This window comes from Scyliorhinus canicula, chromosome 2 (genome assembly GCF_902713615.1).
Source record: "Scyliorhinus canicula chromosome 2, sScyCan1.1, whole genome shotgun sequence".
Taxonomy (NCBI): domain Eukaryota; kingdom Metazoa; phylum Chordata; class Chondrichthyes; order Carcharhiniformes; family Scyliorhinidae; genus Scyliorhinus; species Scyliorhinus canicula.
In genome coordinates this window covers 16,963,539-16,982,168 of record NC_052147.1, presented here as the reverse complement: position 1 = coordinate 16,982,168, position 18,630 = coordinate 16,963,539, and the positions used below count along the sequence as shown (strand labels likewise).

At 46.8% G+C, this 18,630-nt stretch overlaps 2 protein-coding genes across 2 annotated transcripts in view; one reads left to right on the top strand and one right to left on the bottom strand.

Moving 5' to 3' along the window:
- LOC119951222 (haptoglobin-like) overlaps positions 1-14,682 on the top strand; it is a 33,590-nt gene extending 18,908 nt beyond the window's left edge. The window contains exon 3 of the mRNA XM_038774274.1: positions 14,489-14,682. Coding sequence (XP_038630202.1) covers positions 14,489-14,544 — 56 coding nt within the window. The 3' untranslated portion in view covers positions 14,545-14,682. The remainder of the gene's footprint in view (positions 1-14,488) is intronic.
- LOC119951232 (NPC intracellular cholesterol transporter 2-like) lies at positions 3,800-18,331 on the bottom strand. The gene is made up of 4 exons (XM_038774286.1): positions 18,134-18,331; positions 12,402-12,506; positions 9,850-10,022; positions 3,800-4,124 (listed from the first exon to the last, which is right to left on the bottom strand). Exons 1-4 carry the CDS (start codon positions 18,216-18,218, stop codon positions 4,038-4,040), a joined length of 450 nt encoding a protein of 149 aa, XP_038630214.1. The 5' UTR covers positions 18,219-18,331; the 3' UTR covers positions 3,800-4,037.
- Between the last annotated feature and the right edge of the window lie 299 nt (positions 18,332-18,630).

The window sequence follows — 18,630 nt, the reverse complement described above, 5'->3', positions numbered from 1 at the left end:
AAACCCCTCAACCCCTCACTGATTACAACACTCTGTAAATAAAATTCAGCCATGTATTATATTGTTCCATACTCGACTGCCGAGTTGGGAAGTGTGATGTTGTGGTGTGAATGGTTAAGGTTTAGAGTGATTACATGTTTAAGTTAAGGTTAAGGTTAATAGTGATAGGTAGAGGTTCCCAATTGTAGTAATGCATGTCCCTTTGACATAGGGCCAAGTAGAAATGTTAGTTAAAAAATTTTTTCTCTTCTTCCCATAGTTTAGAACAGAGTAGAACAGGAACTGGCAAGAGGTCAGAACACAAGGAGGCAAAGTACATAGGTGATCCTTCACAATAGTATGATTGTGAGGATCACAAGGAGGGAATGTAGCCATGCTGGCCACGCAAAATGGACACTGAGCCAAACTAAAATGGAAGGCTGCTGAGAAACAGACAGTTCAGCCAGAACAGCAGTCTGCAAAGAGCAGTTTGCATTCTGCAGCAGCAGAAACCAGTTTGGGCTCAGGTGAAGAGACCTTAGCTAGGTGCAAATGGCAAAACGCTTTGCATGCTAATGAGGCCATCAGACTTGAACACCCACACAATAGATACATTTGGTTCTGAATGGACACATTCCAATCAAGACCCAGACATCGAGGCACCAGAAACCTCCGAACAAAAGGACATAAGAAACGCCCCCTCCATCACGGAGACCCCCTCGCATTGGGGAATTAATCCAGTATCGATAAGAAATTGATCCAATAGGTAGAGCCCGCCCGAGAAGAGGGAAGGACAACGGAACCCCTATAAAAGATAGGGACCTCGTGTTGTCCGGTCTGTTAAACCTGTGCTCCGGCCCCGACTGACACCTGGTATCCTGACTCCAGCCGTTGAGCACCAGCCGCCGAAACCGTAAGTTCAACGCTCGCTACGCGATCCAAGCCCGCTAGACTCCCAAGTGCCAGAACGCTTGCTGAAGGCTGCAGACAAAACCAGGACGAAGGCCTCGTTCTCTGACCTTGCCTGTTCCTGTTAGATAAGTATTCTGTTTGCTTATGTTTAGTTGTAGCTTAGTCTCTTAGTGTGTGTGTGCATGAGTATTTATTATTAACTGTATAATAAATATTGATCGTTTGAACTTGACTAATCGGTGTATCGTCTTTATTACTTTGAATTTGACCTTGGAATACTTGTGACGTTGCCTATACGGCAGCTGGCGACTCCAGAGCTTAAATAATTACATAGAACAGAGCCTAGCAGTGTTAAGCACACGTCGAACTCGGAGGCGTGTTAATACACTCCAATAAACGCGTTTTACGCCCATAGTAAAACGTGCAACACCAGCCCAAGTCAAAGCTTTGGATAATGGAACAGCCTTCCATTCAGAAGTGCCGAATTTCAAAATTTCCCCTCCTTGAATGGTATCAAACCATTGATAGTCCAGGTGGGCCTACAGGAGCAGTCAGGGACGGCCCTGGAGACCAGAATCTCACGATTCCTTCCGGCCTATAGAACCACTCTGTATCCGATACCGGGAGCACTGCCAGCAGACTTGTTGATGGGCTGGCATCTTAGGGCCAGACTAAGCCTGCTGTTTCCAAATTTGTCAGGACAGAGGCCAGTCAAAAGAAAAGTCATGATTCAGGCAAATCAACAGTCATCTTCAGTGGAGGGAGCTGTGTATGGGAACATCAGAACTAGGAGCAGGAGTGGGTAATTCAGTCTTCGAGCCCGCTCCACCATTCAATACGATCATGGCTGATCTCCTCTCCACCTCAACTCCACTTTGCTGCCCGGTCTCCATAACCCTTCAACCCATTACTAATTAAAATTCTGTCCATCTCCTCAAATTTACTCAATGGCCCAGCTTCCACCGTATTCTGGGATAGTGAATTTCCCCGATTCATGACTCTGAAGCAATTTCTTCTCATCTAGGTTTTAAATCTGCTACCCCTTTATCTCTCATTCTAGACTGGCCCGCAAGAAGAAGCATCCCCTCCATGTTTACTTGTCAATACCTTTTTATCAACTTATTAAATCTCTTCAGTCTTCTAAACTCGACAGTACTCAATCTCTTCATAACAAACATCCCCGGCAGAATTCTACACGCCAGTGTTGACGCTGGGACTGAATCGTGGTGTTCTACGACAGCAAAATTGGCACCATTCCCAGACCAATCCACCGAACGTCAATGGGCTAGCACCGGCACCACATGGAACATGACCGATTCCAATGCAAAATGGTGTCCGATTCACTGGGGTAGGAATTGACACTCGAGAGGCTGACAAGCTGCAGCCACATACAAGCTCTCCACTCCCCATACACATCCCAGCCAACAAGGTGGCAGCAAAGAGCACCAGTCCAGGGACGACACGGATTTCCCATTACAGCTGTTTCCGACACCATTCATCATCCCAGAGACACTCACCTCAGTTGGGCACATTAGTGAAGAGGCTCCTGGGGCACTATAGGGTGCACACCACAGGTGCTGTGTTATAGCAGGTGGAGGTTCAAACCCCCGAGGTGGTGAACTGTTGGGAGGGCAACCAAAGCCCAGGTACCAGTTGCTGTCCAGATGGGTATTTGGCGTCTAGAAAGGGGGGGGAATCCCATTCATAGTGGAGACACAGTCCGAGAGCCGAGACTACATGAGTGGGTGTCAGCACCTGTAGGGGCAGTTGGAGTCATGAAAGCATCTGCAGGTGTTGGTGGTGGCAACCATGCATGCCACACAGGCCAGCACCACAGGTGGCACCCACGATGGAGGCTTCAGGGACGAAGGTGTCGGACATGGGTCAGGATGTCCAATGCTTAGGGTACTCTGTGCAGGCAGTGGCCAAGGCCCAGGCTGCCTTATCACAGGCGGCCACGAGTCAGGGCCATCCTGACATTACAGCGGCACTCCAGAGTGTGATCCAGTCAGTCATGTTTGAGAGCATCTGCAGCACTGCCCCATCGCTAGCCAATGTGGCAGTCACTGGCTTATGTGGCACAGACCTGAAGGTGGTGGCATGGCCCCAGAGGGAGATGGTCCACAGCAGCACAATGGTTAGCACTACTGCCTCACAGCAGCAGGGTCCAGGGTTCAATCCCCACCTTGAGTGCCTGTGTGGAGTTTGCACTTTCACCTCGTGTCTGTGGGGGTTTCCTCCGGAGGCTCCAGTTTCCTCTTAGTCCAAAAGATGTGTCGGTAAGACGAATTGGACATGCTAAATTGCCCCTCAAGCTAAGGTTACAGGGCTGTGGATTGGGCCTAGGTAGGCTGGTTGTTCAAAGGGTTGGTGCAGGCTTGATGGGTCAAATGGCCTCTTTCTGTACTATAGGGATTCTATGACTCCCTGTGCTCCATCGCCGCGAGCATAGAGATTTAACTTGATCATGTTGTTGTTTGCTATGCAAGTAGTCATGTGTTGTCAGCTTGGTAAGTCTTATTTTTTGTTTTAAAAAGAGATTGGCTGGTGGGGTTGGTCCCCTGGCTTGCTAACAATGGAGCGAGGAATATGCTTGGCTACGAGGTTGCAGATTGTGATTGAATACAGTTCAATAAAAAGGTTGAAAAGGAAGAAAAGCAAGTGGGAGGGTTATTTTCACTTGGGAAAAGTGGCACCAGGGACTAAAAAGTGATGTACATTTCAGGGGGCACATGGAGGAGGGTGTGATGCACACGGTAGAATTTAAATCGCAACTCAGTAACTGGAAAGAGGTTCAGAATGGGGAGACATTTAAATAGTCCATTCCCTCTGTCCCAATCTCAAAATGCCATCAGAGTTTAACTACTGTGGAAATATTCCCTGGATTTAAAACCAAACAACATTCAACTTGGAGTTAATTTCTTTATTGAGCCAGTCAGGTTAATGTACAAAGAACAATCTTAGTATTAAAGCCAAAGCCAGGTCACAATGTTCATCTCAAAATTGTGCTCCAAAGTTACAAGTACAAGATTTTGTAAAAAAATATGAAAAAAATCTCCACTCCAAAAAAGTCGCTTTTAATTTCCCATCATGCAGCTGAATGCATTATCCAAGCTACTATTGCAGTTAATATTCCACAGTCTGGTTTAGCTGGAGATCTTGACTGGGATCTTCCAGCAGAAGATGATGTTTTTAGTGTCATCCATCAGCTCCCATTTAACCACCAATTCAACCTGGTAAAAGGTGGGGAAAGAAGGTGTGGAGAGGATTAAGAGAACAAGTGCAAAATCTTGCCGCATCCACTAAAAACCAATTCATTCATTTATTCTCAAGTACCAGGCTGAATGTGCCAATAGCCTCAATTCAGATGCAATCAGAAATTATGCCCCACCCATGTACAAATTGGCCAGGTGCATTTAAAACTGTTCCTCCCCGTCGTGTGGCCTCACGATTCACGTCAAACACAAACCATCGCCTGCATTGTTCTTCACCCACATTCGACTTCCCGCTACAAATTTCCTTCTTTGTCCGCCCAAGAAAACTCACCATTTACAACTGCATTTTTAAAATCCAAACTGTCCTGTCTTTGGCTATCTCTTCACTCTTGCCATTTCTGCAGCCATCAACCTGCCCCTCTGCGCCTTCACCTGCAATCTTGCTGCCTTAGTCCCCCATTAAAGCCTATATACACTCTCTGACCCTGGCCATTCCCCTCACCCATCCCAAGTCCAAGGCATGAATATGCCAGAGAAGTGACTTGGCCATTGACTGCCAGATCTGGCTGGATCACAGAAAGCACCATCAAAAACAGCTTACTACTCCAGAATCATCTTGTGATGTAAAAGTAACCTTCAATAACTTGTGTTGCAAATCATCTGGCCACTCTCCCAGTCTCCTCCATGGTGCCCAATGACACACAAAGATTGTGTGATCAAGAGTAAGATTATTTGATCAGATGCCTCTGCCACATCCTTCTTCCTACAGGCCCTGGATCTGAACTGACACTGCTCAAGTTTCTCTCCTCCCTCCTCTTATACATCCTAGTTCATCTTCCCCATAAGACCCAGGCAGCTTCCTTAACCCAATTTCAACTTCTTCCTTGCTCCCACGATAGCCGATATCGTGAAAGATTCTCTCCCCTCTTCAAAACGCTCAGTACCCTGCTTCTCAAACTTGCTGCATCCCAATTCTAGCTCGATTCCTCCATCCTACAAACAACAGCTTCATCTTCAACCTCCTTTCTTCTCCAAAATCCAGTTACGTTGGTGGCTCCCAATCCATGCCCATCTTTGATATTAACACCCCTGTCCACTGGCTCTGAACTGTTTCCTTGCTAAATGAGCATAAATACCTCCCAGCTGAACACTGGGAGGTTTAAAGTTACTACTTTGGTTTCCTGTCACAAATTCCATGCCCTAGGACTTCCGGTGATGGCCATGAACTGAGCGATCACACATTTGGCAGTTCCCGCTCGAGGCGTTTTTTTCAGTCCTTTTCCCCAGTTACTGGGTGAATAATTTATAGGAAAAAGGTGTAGAGGTAGTGGAGGAAAATTATACTCCACTGGTGAGGTCAGTGGATGGATTTGTGGACCAGAAGTGGGTTTAGAAGAAAAGAGCTGCAAGAGCAAGAAAGTCGCTGTGCGACACAGGGGAAGATGGCGGAGAGCAAGGAACCAGCCCCATCAGCTCAGTGGTTGATGGAGCAGTTAGTGGACTTTCTGAACAAAAAGTTCAGTCAGAGGAGGGGGGCTCAGGAGGACATGGCGAAGGTGGTGGACCTGCTCAAAGCAGGGATCGACCATGTGGGGTTGAGGCTGGAGACCAGAACAAGGCGATCCAGAAGGTGGAGGCAGCGATGGGGGGAGCACAAAGAGCAGCTCACCTCATTGGTGGCCGAAATTGGGATGTTGAGGGAGACCCAGAAGCGGCTCAAGGAGAAAGTGGAGGATCTGGAGAAGCGCTCCCAGATGCAGAATCTGAGAATTGTGGTGCTGCCAGAGGGCATTGTGGGAGTGGACACTGGCTCTTATGTAACCAAAATGCTGGCACAGCTAATAGGGCAAGGAGCCTTCAACCAGCTCCTGGAGGTTGATCAGGCGCATGGACACTGATGAGGGAGCCGCCAAGGGCAATGGCAGGGAGGCTACATCAGTTCTTGGGCAAAGAAGGTCTTGCGGTGGGCCAGGCAGACGAGGAGATGTACCTGGGAGGGTAGCGAGCTCCGGGTATACCAGGACCTGGGCGCTGAACTGGCCAAGAGGAGAGCTGGATTCAACAGAGACAAGGCTAGCCTCTAAGAAGGGGGTAAAGTTCAGGATGCTGTGCACGTCCCACCTCTGCGTGACTCACAACGGCACAAGTATTATTTTGGAATACCGGAGGAGGTAATGGAGTTCTTCAGAGACAATGAACTGGCAGGAGGGAGGGCATTGAAATTTGGAGGAAATTCGAGATGTTGATTCTCTGTCTTTCGGGCAGGGGTTTGTGGATTGGGTCCAGTTGCTGGATAGGGCGCCGGTAGCGAGTGTAAGGACAAATTGGGCGAGTCTGAGGTATTTCGAACTACACCATGGGACAAGGCAGAGGTGCCCACTCTCCCCATTGCTTTTGACCTTGGTGATAGAGAGTGTCGGGGGAGAGCGCAGGATCGTGCTTTATGCAGACTATTTACTGCTTTACATATAGGATCCACTGGGAGTATTGGGGGGGGGGGGGGGGGGGGGGGAGAGAAAGAGAAAGAGAATCATGAAGGAATTCAGCCAGTTTTCCTAGGTATAAATTAAAGATGGGAAAGAATGAGGTCTTTCCAATCCAGGCAAGTGGGCAGGAGAGGAAGTTGGATGAACTGCTGTTTAAGATGGTGGGGGTGAGCTTTAGGTATTTGGGCATCCAGGTGGCACGAGGAGGAGATACAACTACACAAATTAAATTTGGCGTGGTTGGTGGAGCAGCTGAAGGGGGATTTTAAGAGATGGGACGTGCTCCTGTGGTCGCTGGCGGGGTGGGTGCAGACCATGAAAATGACGGTACTCCCAAGGTTCTTACATATTTTCCAGAACCGTCTTATCTTTATTCCAGAGGCCTTTTTCAGGAAAATTAATGTTTTGATTTTGGGGCTTGTGGGGGTGGGGAAATCTCCACGGGTAAAGCAGCTGCTGTTGGAATGCGGACGCAGGGGGCTGGCCTTGCTAAATATAAACTATTACTGGGCAGAGAATATAGCCATGGATAGGAAGTGGGTAGTGGAGGAGGGGTTGGTGTGGGAGCAGGTGGAGGCAGCCTCTTGTAAGGACACAAGCTTAGGGGCACTGTTGATGGCACCTCTGCCGTTCCTGCCGGCCAGAAATCCACGAGCCCGGTGGTGGTGGCCCCAAGGATGTGGGGATAGTGGCAGCAACACCCGTGGTTGGAGGGTGCCTTGGCATCTGATTTGCACCAGCAGGGTTGGCACAGGGTTTTGGGGGCAGCAGCAGGCAGTGATCGAATGGTTTTCCAGTCTAGAGGAATTGGAAGAGGAGTACGAGCTGGCCAGCAGGAATGGGTTCCAGTACTTACAGGTGAGGGAATACACTAGGAAGCAAGTGCTGTCCTTTCCTGACCTACCACTCCTGGGGCTGCAGGGCAAGGTGGTGTTGAAAGCAGAGAGTTGGCGAGGGTAGGGTGACAATGGACTGGGAGGGAGCCCCGATAGGAGAAGTCACGCGGGAGTGGGAGGAAGAGCGGGGAGGGAAATGGAGGCTGGGCTGTGGGAGGAGACTTTGAGGAGAGCAAATGCATCCTCTTCGTGTGGAAGTAGTCCATAGTACGCATATGATGGTGGCCAAAACGAGCAGGTTCTTTGAGGGGCTGGAGAGCACCCGTGAACCATGTCACATGTTTTGGGCATGCCCGTAGCTGATGGGGTTTTGGCAGGGGTTTGCAGATGTAAATGGTGAAGGTACTGAAAGTGAAGGTTACCCGAGTCCAGAGGTAGTGATATTCGGAGTGTCGGAAGACTGGGAGTCTAGGGGGTGAATGAGGACAACATTTTGGCCTTAGCCTCCCTGGTAACCCGGAGGCGGATTACGTTGGAGTGGAGGGACCCGGGGGTTAACAAAGAAAGGGATATGGGCGAGCGACCGTGCGGAATTCATAGGCTGGAAAAAAATCAAGATCGCCTTGAGGGGGTCAGTGGAGGTTAAAAGCAAATTCCATTCCCTAGCCACCAACTCTCCATTCCTCTTCCTGGCAACTATCTGAATAGCTGAATCAAGTCGATTCATAAGCTTGATGTCATATGTCAGCCCGAGATAAGTGTCCAACCTCAGCTTCATCATCATCATTATTTCCATCTCGAACGTCACCAACTTCAACCTTACCACAACTGATGCAGAAACCCTCAAGCAATCATTTGCTACTTTTAGACACAATTATTCCAACTGACTCCTGACTGGCCTCCCATATTCTATTCTCTATAAACTTGACATCTTGAAGGTGTTGCAGCCTGCATCCTAATTCAGATCAAGTTATATTTCTATGTATGTTCCAGTAACCTCATCCAAGGTGTTTTTCAGGAGCATTATAAAACAAAGTATGACACCGAGCCACATGACGAGATATTCGATCACACAACAAAAAGCATGGTCAAAGAATTAGATCTGAAAAGAGGAAACACAGCACCAGGGATCAGGGTTCAATTCTACCTTGGGTAGCTGTGTAGTTTGCACTTTCTCCCAGTGTCTGCGTGGGTTTCCTCCGAGTGCACTGGTTTCCTCCCACAGTCCAAAGATGTACAGGTTAGGTGGATTGGCCAGGACAAATTAACCCGCAAGTGTGAGATGATGTGCAGGTTAGGTGGGGCCCCGGGGAGTGGGTCTATGTACGCTGCTCTCGGAGGCCCGATGCAGACCCGGTGGACTGAATGGCCTTCTGCACTGTATGAATTCCAGATACCTCAATATTTCATGTGGCTCGGCGTTAAATTTTATTTGATAATTCCCCTGTAAAGCATAAAGCTGCTATAGAAGTCCCCATTAATCTGCAATCCAGATCTGGTGTCCACAAATCACAAGCTCCAGTTGCCTGACCTGCTACGTCCTGGTTATGGAACCAGAATTTCCTTGGCTTTCAACAAATTTTATTTCCCTTGCATTTTGATCAGGTGTGTTTTACTTCCTGCCCTTTTCAAGATCTACCCGGCCCAAGCAGTTGATAAGATTAAGTCAACAGGCAGGAATAACGTAAAACTTGGAGGACAAAAATAACAGACAGTTAAAAAAAAAGTAAAGACGACTAGTGTGGAATAGTTACAAAAGAGCTCGAACAGCCACTCCCAGCATGACTCCAGATTGAAGGATTTGTGCAGAGGTGTTTCAAAGGCATTTTCCACCTCCATACCAACCAATTAAAGGTTGGATATCGTATCCTCTTCAACTGGAGTCTTCTTCGGTCAGTAGTGCCCACTCATGGTTTAGTGTTTTGGAAAACCTCTTCCTTACGCTTCAGTATAGCTGCTGCTTTCACGGTGGAATCATGTGGCTTGTTTCTACTAACCCTGTCCTGTTCAAAAATCTTTTATCAAATGTCTACAGTAATAGATTAATTAAAAACACCAGAAAGCACCACAACTCGGTGACATATCGCCCATACTGAATTCATTAAGAGCTGCAAGGGTAATGGCGATACTCAAAACACAGCTTTTGTTAGGTTCTCCAATTCCCTTCCCTGAAAAATGGCAAACATCATTGTCGTCACTTTCTAGAACAACCTCATAACACATTCCAATTGAACAATGTGTCACAGATTTCCTCGTTACATACTCAGGATCTCTACAAACAAATCTCTGTTCCAAATGGCTACATTTATTCCCACAACAAATGAACTTGTTTGATCTGCAAATCATTTCACCCTCTTTTCAACAAATAGGCCACAGAATGAACAAGTACAAGAGATGTTATTGTTTCATAAAGATACTTACTGATGGGTATTCACTCTTTATTGGTAATGAATTGATGTAGCTATACTTCTTCATCTTCTGGATGGGGCACTGAATCCCAGATTTGCAACCATCAGTGTTAGGAATATGAAAGGGAATTGGAATTCCAGCTAGGATACCATAAACCTCAGCCTGACTTGTCTGACTCGAAGTTGCTGAAAGAAGACATTAAACAGTTAGCCCACTTTTTAAAAATGTTACAGCCGACAAGGGTTGCAGAAAGTCTGATGTTTCAGAGCTTCACAGCATCAGCAGCAAGCGAATAGGAAATTGTGAGTATCCCGTTAAAATCAACATTAAGGCTGTGCTGACTACCAACTGTTGGGTGGCACAGTGGTTAGCACTGCTGCCTTGCGAGGGTCCTGGGTTTGATGCCGACCTCGGGTGACTGTGGAGTTTGCACGTTCTCCCCGTGTATGCGTGGGTTTCCTCCGGATGCTCTGGTTTCTTCCCACAGTCCAAAGATGTGCACGTTAGGTGGATTGGCCACGATAAATTGCCCCTTAGGGTGGGGTTGCCGGAATAGGACGGGGGATTGGGCTCAGGTAGTGTGGTCATTTAAAGGTTCGACGCTATGGGCCGAACGGCTTCCTTCTGCACTGTAGGGATTCTATGCACTAGAGTATGGATCATACATGCAATTCCATCCTTCACCACTTGGGATGAGGGGAAAAGGAAGAAATGGGAGTACTCAAGTCTGATCTGCCGTTGCTAGCACTATGAAACAATCTACAAAAAGGCTTTTAGAAACTTTGGTCAGATCTTCCTTGCATGCTCTATTCTAAAATCAAATAAATGTATTCAAATTTATGTTTTTGGAGAATCTCTTCTCCATATTTTATGGATAGCTTTCTGCTGGATGCTGTGTTGCAACTTTCAACAGGAGTTATGATCACCTCAAACTCACTTCAGTTGGCACTAGCACAGCAAGGGGAGCCTCCCATCAGTCAGAGTTGGATTGAAACACCATTTGAGAGATGAAAAAGAAGATGACGAAAGGGCATTACTGCAATTCTCCATCTGACCCCTCTAATGACAGTGATCTATATTACACTGTATTCAAAGTGGTAATCCAAAATTTCAGTACCAACAGTGGGTGTCTGCAGTTGGTTCACCCCAGGTTTGGCTAATTCTCAAGATCACAAAATCTTATAAACAAATGATGGAAAGACAGAATCAGAACAGCTGATGCCACAAAATAAACAGGAACTGTTAACCTTGTCCATACTCCAAATTTCCCCCATTGCTGCATAACAATTCAGTATCTGGAATCAATTAAATGTTTCATGAGGACAGTCTTGAACTTTTATTTTAAAAATCAGTTCCTACCCAAGTCCCCATTTCTGTATTGCCATTCATTACGTCCGACATCACCACCACTCCCAGTGTTGTGAAAAAGTCCTTGAACGTCTCATATTAAATTCCACCCAGTGTCATGTGGCCATTTGAAACACTGACAAGGTCTTTCCTCAACTACTCAGCTGCTTTACCATACTCCGCTATATCCACAGTTTGGTTCCAGTTGGAAATATGGCATTATTTTGGGGCAGCATGGTAGCACAGTGGTTCGCACAGTTGCTTCACACCTCCAAGGTCCCGGGTTCGAATCCCGGCTTGTGTCACTGTCTGTGCGGAGTCTGCACCGTTCGCCCCGTGTCTGCGTGGGTTTCCTCCGGGTGCTCCGGTTTCCTCCCACAGTTCAAAGATGTGGATTGGCCGTGCTACATTGCCCTTAGTGTCCAAAACGGTGGGGTGGAGTTCCTGGGTTACAGGGATAGGGTGGGGGCGTGGGCTTTCGGGGCGTGCTCTTTCAAAGAGCCGGTGCAGACTCGATGGGCCGAATGACCTCCTTCTGCACTGTATGTTCTATATTGGATTTCTGATCCAGGTCATTATGTTCATCAAAACCAACGGTGGGGCCAATTACTGTTCCAGTTGGTATAACACACTAGCCCTTTATAACCTCTTGCCTCCAAGCAATCCTAGAATAGCCTCCATTCCCAGCCCTAGCAGCAAGAGGGTTTTCTCGGTCTAGCTCTCCCTACGCGGTTGATATTTTAACATTGGAGGTTCTTGCATTCTGGAAGTTCCAGTCGGAGGTTGCTATATTATTTCCTCTCCTATTTCCCACAGGATTTCTGCATCTTCTTCTGTTACTCATGCCCATTCATATTACTTTACCAATCCACTTCCAGCGACCTTACCTCCGAATATTAAATGCCCACTTTTCTTTCATACTCGTAATTTTTGTCAAATACTAAATTTTGTTTCTCAATCACATTTTCTGTCTGTGCATTCTGGTATTTATCTAATCCTGGTGCCTGTTGGCCTGTTTGGTGTTCAGCTCTCTATTTGAATAGAAGTTACCATATGAGAAATGCGACACAGAAATCCAGCAAATTGTGTAAACTTTATAGAATTGGCCCTGTAACATTTGGAAAATGTTGAAACAATGTGAAAATGTAAAGGCCCCGTCTGAACAATTTGCACAGTTTTTTTTTTGTTCTTTTCAGATTTGCATTATAGCCACTTACTGCTGGTAAAGGTGATGTTCACACTGTAGGTTTGTCCTTTATGAAGAACACATGGCAGAGAGGGGCATGGCGTTATATCCACTATAATGTTTTCTGCTTTAGAACCTGAAATAGTAATGGTGAGTTATTATCACTTCTCAGTTAACTACACAAATAAATCAGCCAGACCTTGATGCAGTAAAAGGAATAACTGCATCGAGAATCCTAGACCATAGGATTGTACAGAACAGAAGAGGCCCTTCGGCCCATCAAGCCTGCACCAAACAAACGCTACTCTGAATCTACACTAATCCCACTTCCCAGCACTAGGCCCATGGCCTTGAATGTTATGACAACATCCAAGTACTTTTTAAAGATTGAGGTTTCCTGCCACAACTATCCTCCCACCTGCGAATATATATATTTCTCCCCCGATCTTATCCCCCTTTGCTTCTCCCTTCTCCTCATTTAACCCTCTCTCCCACTCATGCCCCCCTCCCCCACATCTACATCTGTCACAGTTCACCCTCTGATTTTAGTTTCTCTGCTGTTTGGCCTTTCACACCTTCTATTCTCTCTGGGGACTGCTATTAGCACTCTTTTCCCTGGGTTTCTGTGGCTATGACTCATCTTTCATTCCCTCACCTACCAGTATAAATATCTCCTACTTTCTATGTCATTTCGCTTTGACAAAGGGTCATCTGGACAAATCAATAGCTCTTTTCTCTCCTTACAGATGCTATGATGTGGAGGTGCCGGCGTTGGACTGGGGTCAGCACAGTAAGAAGTCTTACAACACCAGATTAAAGTCCAACAGGTTTGTTTCAAACACGAGCTTTCGGAGCACTGCTCCTTCCTCAAGTGAATGGAGAGGTATGTTCCAGAAACCTCACAATGCTCCACTTCTCCAGCTTTCACCCGAAACACATTAAAGAAGCCATCCCCTATGGACAAGCCCTCCACATACACAGGATCTGCTCAGACGAGGATGAGCGTAACAGACACCTACAGATGCTGAAAGATGCCCTCGTACAAACGGGATATGGCGCTCGACTCATCGATCGACAGTTCCAACGCGCCACAGCAAAGAACCGCACCGACCTCCTCAGAAGTCAAACACGGGACACAACTGACAGAGTACCCTTCATTGTCCAGTACTTTCCTGGGGCGGAGAAACTACGACATCTTCTTCGCAGCCTTCAACACATCAATGAAGGTGAACATTTTGCCACGGTCATCCCCACACCCCCACTACTGGCCTTCAAACAACCGCGCAACCTCAAACAAACCATTGTTTGCAGCAAATTACCCAGCCTTCAGAACAGCGACCACGACATCACACAACCCTGCCAGGGCAATCTCTGCAAGACATGCCAGATCATCGACATAGATACCACCATTACACGTGGAAACACCACCCACCAGGTACGTGGCTCATACTCGTGCGACTCAACCAATGTCGTCTACCTCATACGCTGCAGGAAAGGATGTCCCGAAGCGTGGTACATTGGCGAGACCATGCAGACACTGCGACAATGAATGAACGGGCATCGTGCGACAATCACCAGGCAGGAATGTTCCCTTCCAGTCGGGGAACACTTCAGCAGTCAAGGGCATTCAGCCTCTGATCTCCGGGCAAGCGTTCTCCAAGGTGGTCTTCAGGACACGCAACAACGCAGAATTGCAGAGCAAAAACTTATAGCTAAGTTCCGCACGCATGAGTGCGGCCTCAACCGGGATCTTGGATTCATGTTGCATTACATTCACCCCCCCACCATCTGGCCTGGACTTGCAAAATCCTACCAACTGTCCGGGATTGAGACAATTCACACCTCTTTAACCTGGGATTATCCCTCTCTTTGGATCTGAATGATTTGATTACCCGCAAATGCTCGCATTCCAAGCATTGTCCGGCATCTCTGACTTTATCTATATAAATGTTTCTGGAACATACCTCTCCATTCACCTGAGGAAGAAGCAGTGCTCCGAAAGCTCATGTTTGAAACAAACCTGTTGGACTTTAACCTGGCGTTGTCAGACTTCTTACTGTGCTTACCGATGCTGCCAGACCTGCTGAGATTATCCAGCATTTTCTCTTTTGGTTTCAGATTCCAGCATCCGCAGTAATTTGCTTTCATCCAGAAGCAGAGAGCCTGGGTTTTGAAGCCCAGAGAATATATCCAGAGTGATTATAGCCTGGCCATCCTCCTCACTTAAGTGCGGGTAAAACCTAAAGCTCAGCTGAGAGTTTGAATCATACTTCGTTGAGAGAATTGTGAATAAAATTACATTAAACCGTGAACCTGTTTTGCCTTTTGTTCAAAGGGCACCTCGGTAGAATTTTGATTATACACTGGCCAGAATTTTGATTATACACTGGCCAAAGTATCAGAGATTTTCCAGATAAAAAAAGACTCTCCAATAGCTGCACCGCCAGCAATTTCACAATAACACCAATAGCAGCTTTGGAAACGATGGCTGAACTTTGTGAAGCTGGAAGCAAGGTGGCACAGTGGTTAGCATTGCTGCCTCACAGCTCCCTGGTTCAATTCTGGCCTGTGTGGAGTTTGCACTTTCTTCCCGCGTCTGTGCGAGTTTCCTCCGGGTGCTCCGGTTTCCTCCCACAGTCCAAAAATATGCAGGTTAGGTGGATTGGCCATGCTAAATTGTCCCTTATTTATTTATAAAAGGTTATGTCAGGTTACGGCAGGGGTGGGCAAACTACGGCCCGCGGGCCGGTCTTTATGCAGCCCACCAAGTCATTAAAAAAAATAATAATTTTTTTAAAAATTATTTTTTTTTAAGGTTAATGGGGGGGGGCTGTTGGGTTACTTACTGGCATAGGGTGGATACGTTGACTTGAGTAGGGTGATCATTGCTCGGCACAACATCGAGGGCCGAAGGGCTTGTTCTCTGCTGTACTGTTCTATGTTCTGTGTTCTATATGAGGCACCCAGAATCATAACCGGGTGAAGTAATTATTTTACTTAATATACTATGCAGCCCTTTAAAATTGTGAATTTCTGAATGTGGCCCTTGCATGGAAAAGTTTGCCCACCCCTGGGTTACGGGGTTAGGTTGGAGACATGGGCCCTCTTTCCAAGGGCTGGTAAGACTCGATGGGCGAACAGCCTCCTTCGGCACGGTAAATTGTAAGTAACTAAGTTTAGCAGAGATGCAATGTGCTGTTTACTGTATCCAGTTGCACAAAAGCTTGACCAAAGTAACCTGCTAAAAGCTGCACTTTTTACACAGATATTCAGGAACCACTAGACTGTGACAGGAAACAGTACTTGACATAAAATGTTTTAAAGCTGTGTTAGGTCATTATACTTGCCGGAATGCAAAAATAATTAGTGGTTTAATCCTTAGTGGGGTTCATGAGCCACACGTAGTGCAAACCATCAATTTACGGAATGGAAGGCTGCTGCTGCCACCACCAATAGATCCTTAATGTGGTTTTAATAATCTGACAGTAGGAGATATGGACTGGATAAACATCATGAGCGAAGTGACTGCTAACAAGTTTTTTTTTTACTTGCATGGTGTAAAACATGCAATGCATGTGACTAAAACAATGTTACCATAGCCTTGCGTGAAATTAGCCTTAGATTTCTATGGAGAATACGGATCTGCAGGAAGAACAGGAAATACATTTCTGAAGCTCTCTAGTCACGAGGAAGCAGAAATGTAGAGTGGTGAAAAGGGAGTGTGCAAAATGGTGGAGGGGAAAATAGTTAAGATGATAAAGATCATTTTAGGAGGTGATTCTACAATCTGAGACAGCAGACTTTGCAGCAATAACGTTGAGTGCTAGATGGTTTGAAATAGTGTGAACAGTACTTTCAAACGGTGGGCCACGTATGGATTCATTCTACTTTAAGAAAATTGACTGAGCTTCTGAGAATTAAGGTCACCTTGGGTGATAGAAGGTCGGTGGAGGGCTAGCGGTAATTAATGATAATAGCTGCAGTTTCCTGGAGTTTGTCTGAAGATCTTCAAGGAATCTCCCTTAATCTATTTCCTACTGTCTCACTCAGGAGATTCTGGAGGCAGCACAGAAAGGCAAAATTTGTACTTGAGCTCAAATTCAGCTCAAGGTGGAGGACTTCCAAAACAAAAATTACAATCTGGACTCTACTGCCCAAAATATAATTGCATACAGTACAATACACTTCACTCCATAGTTGTCATGGACTGGAAGCTTTCTGTAAAGAAAAGTAGGAAGAAAGAGAGACAAGAAAAAGAAACAAAAATAAGAATATAACAAGATTTTGATTTTACTTGCATACACGTGTTTCAGCAAGCCTTTGTAGCCCTTGGAGACTTTGCGCAATACATAATAGCAAACAAAGACTGTTGTAACCTTGCTCTGTGCAACACAGGAAACAAACTTGAAATTAAATGAAAATCGCTTATTGTCACAAGTAGGCTTCAAATGAAGTTACTGTGAAAAGCCCATAGTTGCCACATTCTGCGCCTGTTCGGTGAGGCTGGTACAGGAATTGAACCGTGCTGCTGGCCTGCCTTGGTCTGCTTTAAAAGTCAGCTATTTAGTAGCCCTGTGCTAAACCAGCCCCCAACAAACACCAACAGAAGGCACTTTTTTAAAGAAATGATAGCCATCCAAAAGGGGCTCCATTTAATTGTATTGCTTTTCAGCATCATCACTACTTGTTTGGCAAGTGAGAACAAGAACAAACTCCTTCACCCAAAATGTGGTGAGAATATGGAACTTGCTATCACAGGGAGTGGCCAGGACAAATGGTATAGATGTATTAAAAACGGAAGCTATGTATATGTGAGGAAGAGGGAACAAGAATGTCCACTGTTAAAAGTCAAGTGGAGGGGTGACAAGAAGAAACGGAGCATGACAGGGAAAGGCAGACAGGTGGACTGAAATTTTCCTTTTCCACTACTGCAAATTCTCATGAGTGCAGGCTTTTTAAAAAAAAACTTTCGAGCAAACTGACAAGCTTTGATTTTCAATGCAACCCAATAATTCCCAGGCATTTTTACATTTTCAGCTGTTTATTCACACCGGTCAGCCGCGAAGCTTTGGCACCAAACATTTCACAACAGTGGTTGGTTAGCACTGCTGCCTCACAGCAGCCAGGTTCGATTGCAGCCTCGGGCGACTGCGTGGAGTTCGCATGTTCTCACTGTGTCCGAGTGGGTTTCCCCCTGGCTGCCTCAAACAGTCCAAAAAGGTGCTCAAGTGAGATAGTTTGGCCATGACTGATACGCAAGGTTACAGAGATAGGGCAGGGGAGTGCACTCTAGGTAGGGTGCTCTTTTGGAGGGCTGTATGCCTCGATGGGCTGAATGGCCTCCTTCTGCACTGTAGAGATTCTATGAAACCCACACATTGTTGGAAAAACATTACTCTGCCGGAAGACACTCAATTCTCAGAGCACAAAAAAATAACAAACGGCCACTTGCAGCGATAAGAGCTCACATGAACATGAGTCAGACCATCACACCACACTCCCAATACAATTAGCATATCTCAGTCCGCTCGAAGAAAAGCCAATGAGTATTTCAGTCCAGTGGAATGGCACTTAAACCCCTCAGGGCCATCATATTGTCTTGCAAAGGTTGACGCAGAGAAATACAACCTGATTTTGACAGAAAGTTGTACAAAGCTCAGAGAATTGCTAGACTAGAGCAGGCGAACGTGGGGAAAGAAATTTAATGTTAGTAAGATATATAAAAAGGTCAATGTGAAGGCTCCCCCGCCTCAAATCACTCACCGCAGTCCACAAACTTGACGGGTTCAGCCTGACACAGGGCGCCCAGGGCCAGGAGGGCCGCCATTACCCAACACACAACTACCATCCCGCTAACACCGCCTGAACTAAAGGCCACTCAGCCACAAGCGACCTTTATAGAGGTTGGGCCCTCACATGATTCACTCCCCGCCCAACCTCCAGGGAACCAAACTCCGCCCCGCCCAGCCTCACCCGACCGGGATGCACACAGTCCCCTGTCGCGGAGCCCGCCATCAGCAATGGCTCCTTCCTCCGCCCTGTCAATCAGCGGCTGGGCGCGTCACCGGGGCCCGCCCTGTGTCAATCAGCGGCTCGGCGTGTCACCGGGGACCGCCCCCTGTCACTCAGCGGCTCAGCGCGTCACGGGGGCCCGCCCCCTGTCACTCAGCGCGTCACCGGGGCCCGCCCCCTGTCACTCAGCTGCTGGGCGCGTCACCGCCACCCGCCCCCTGTCAATCACCAGGACCCACCCTCTGGTG

What these genes read in the sequence shown, in the direction of transcription:
- LOC119951232 (XM_038774286.1), bottom strand. Translation starts at nt 18,218, where the DNA reads ATGGTAGTTGTGTGTTGGGTAATGGCGGCCCTCCTGGCCCTGGGCGCC. An exon ending in CGTCAAGTTTGTGGACTGCG is followed by an intron (nt 12,507 to 18,133) that starts GTGAGTGATTTG and finishes TTACTATTTCAG; the next exon opens with GTTCTAAAGCAGAAAACATT. An exon ending in GAACATCACCTTTACCAGCA is followed by an intron (nt 10,023 to 12,401) that starts GTAAGTGGCTAT and finishes GTCTTCTTTCAG; the next exon opens with CAACTTCGAGTCAGACAAGT.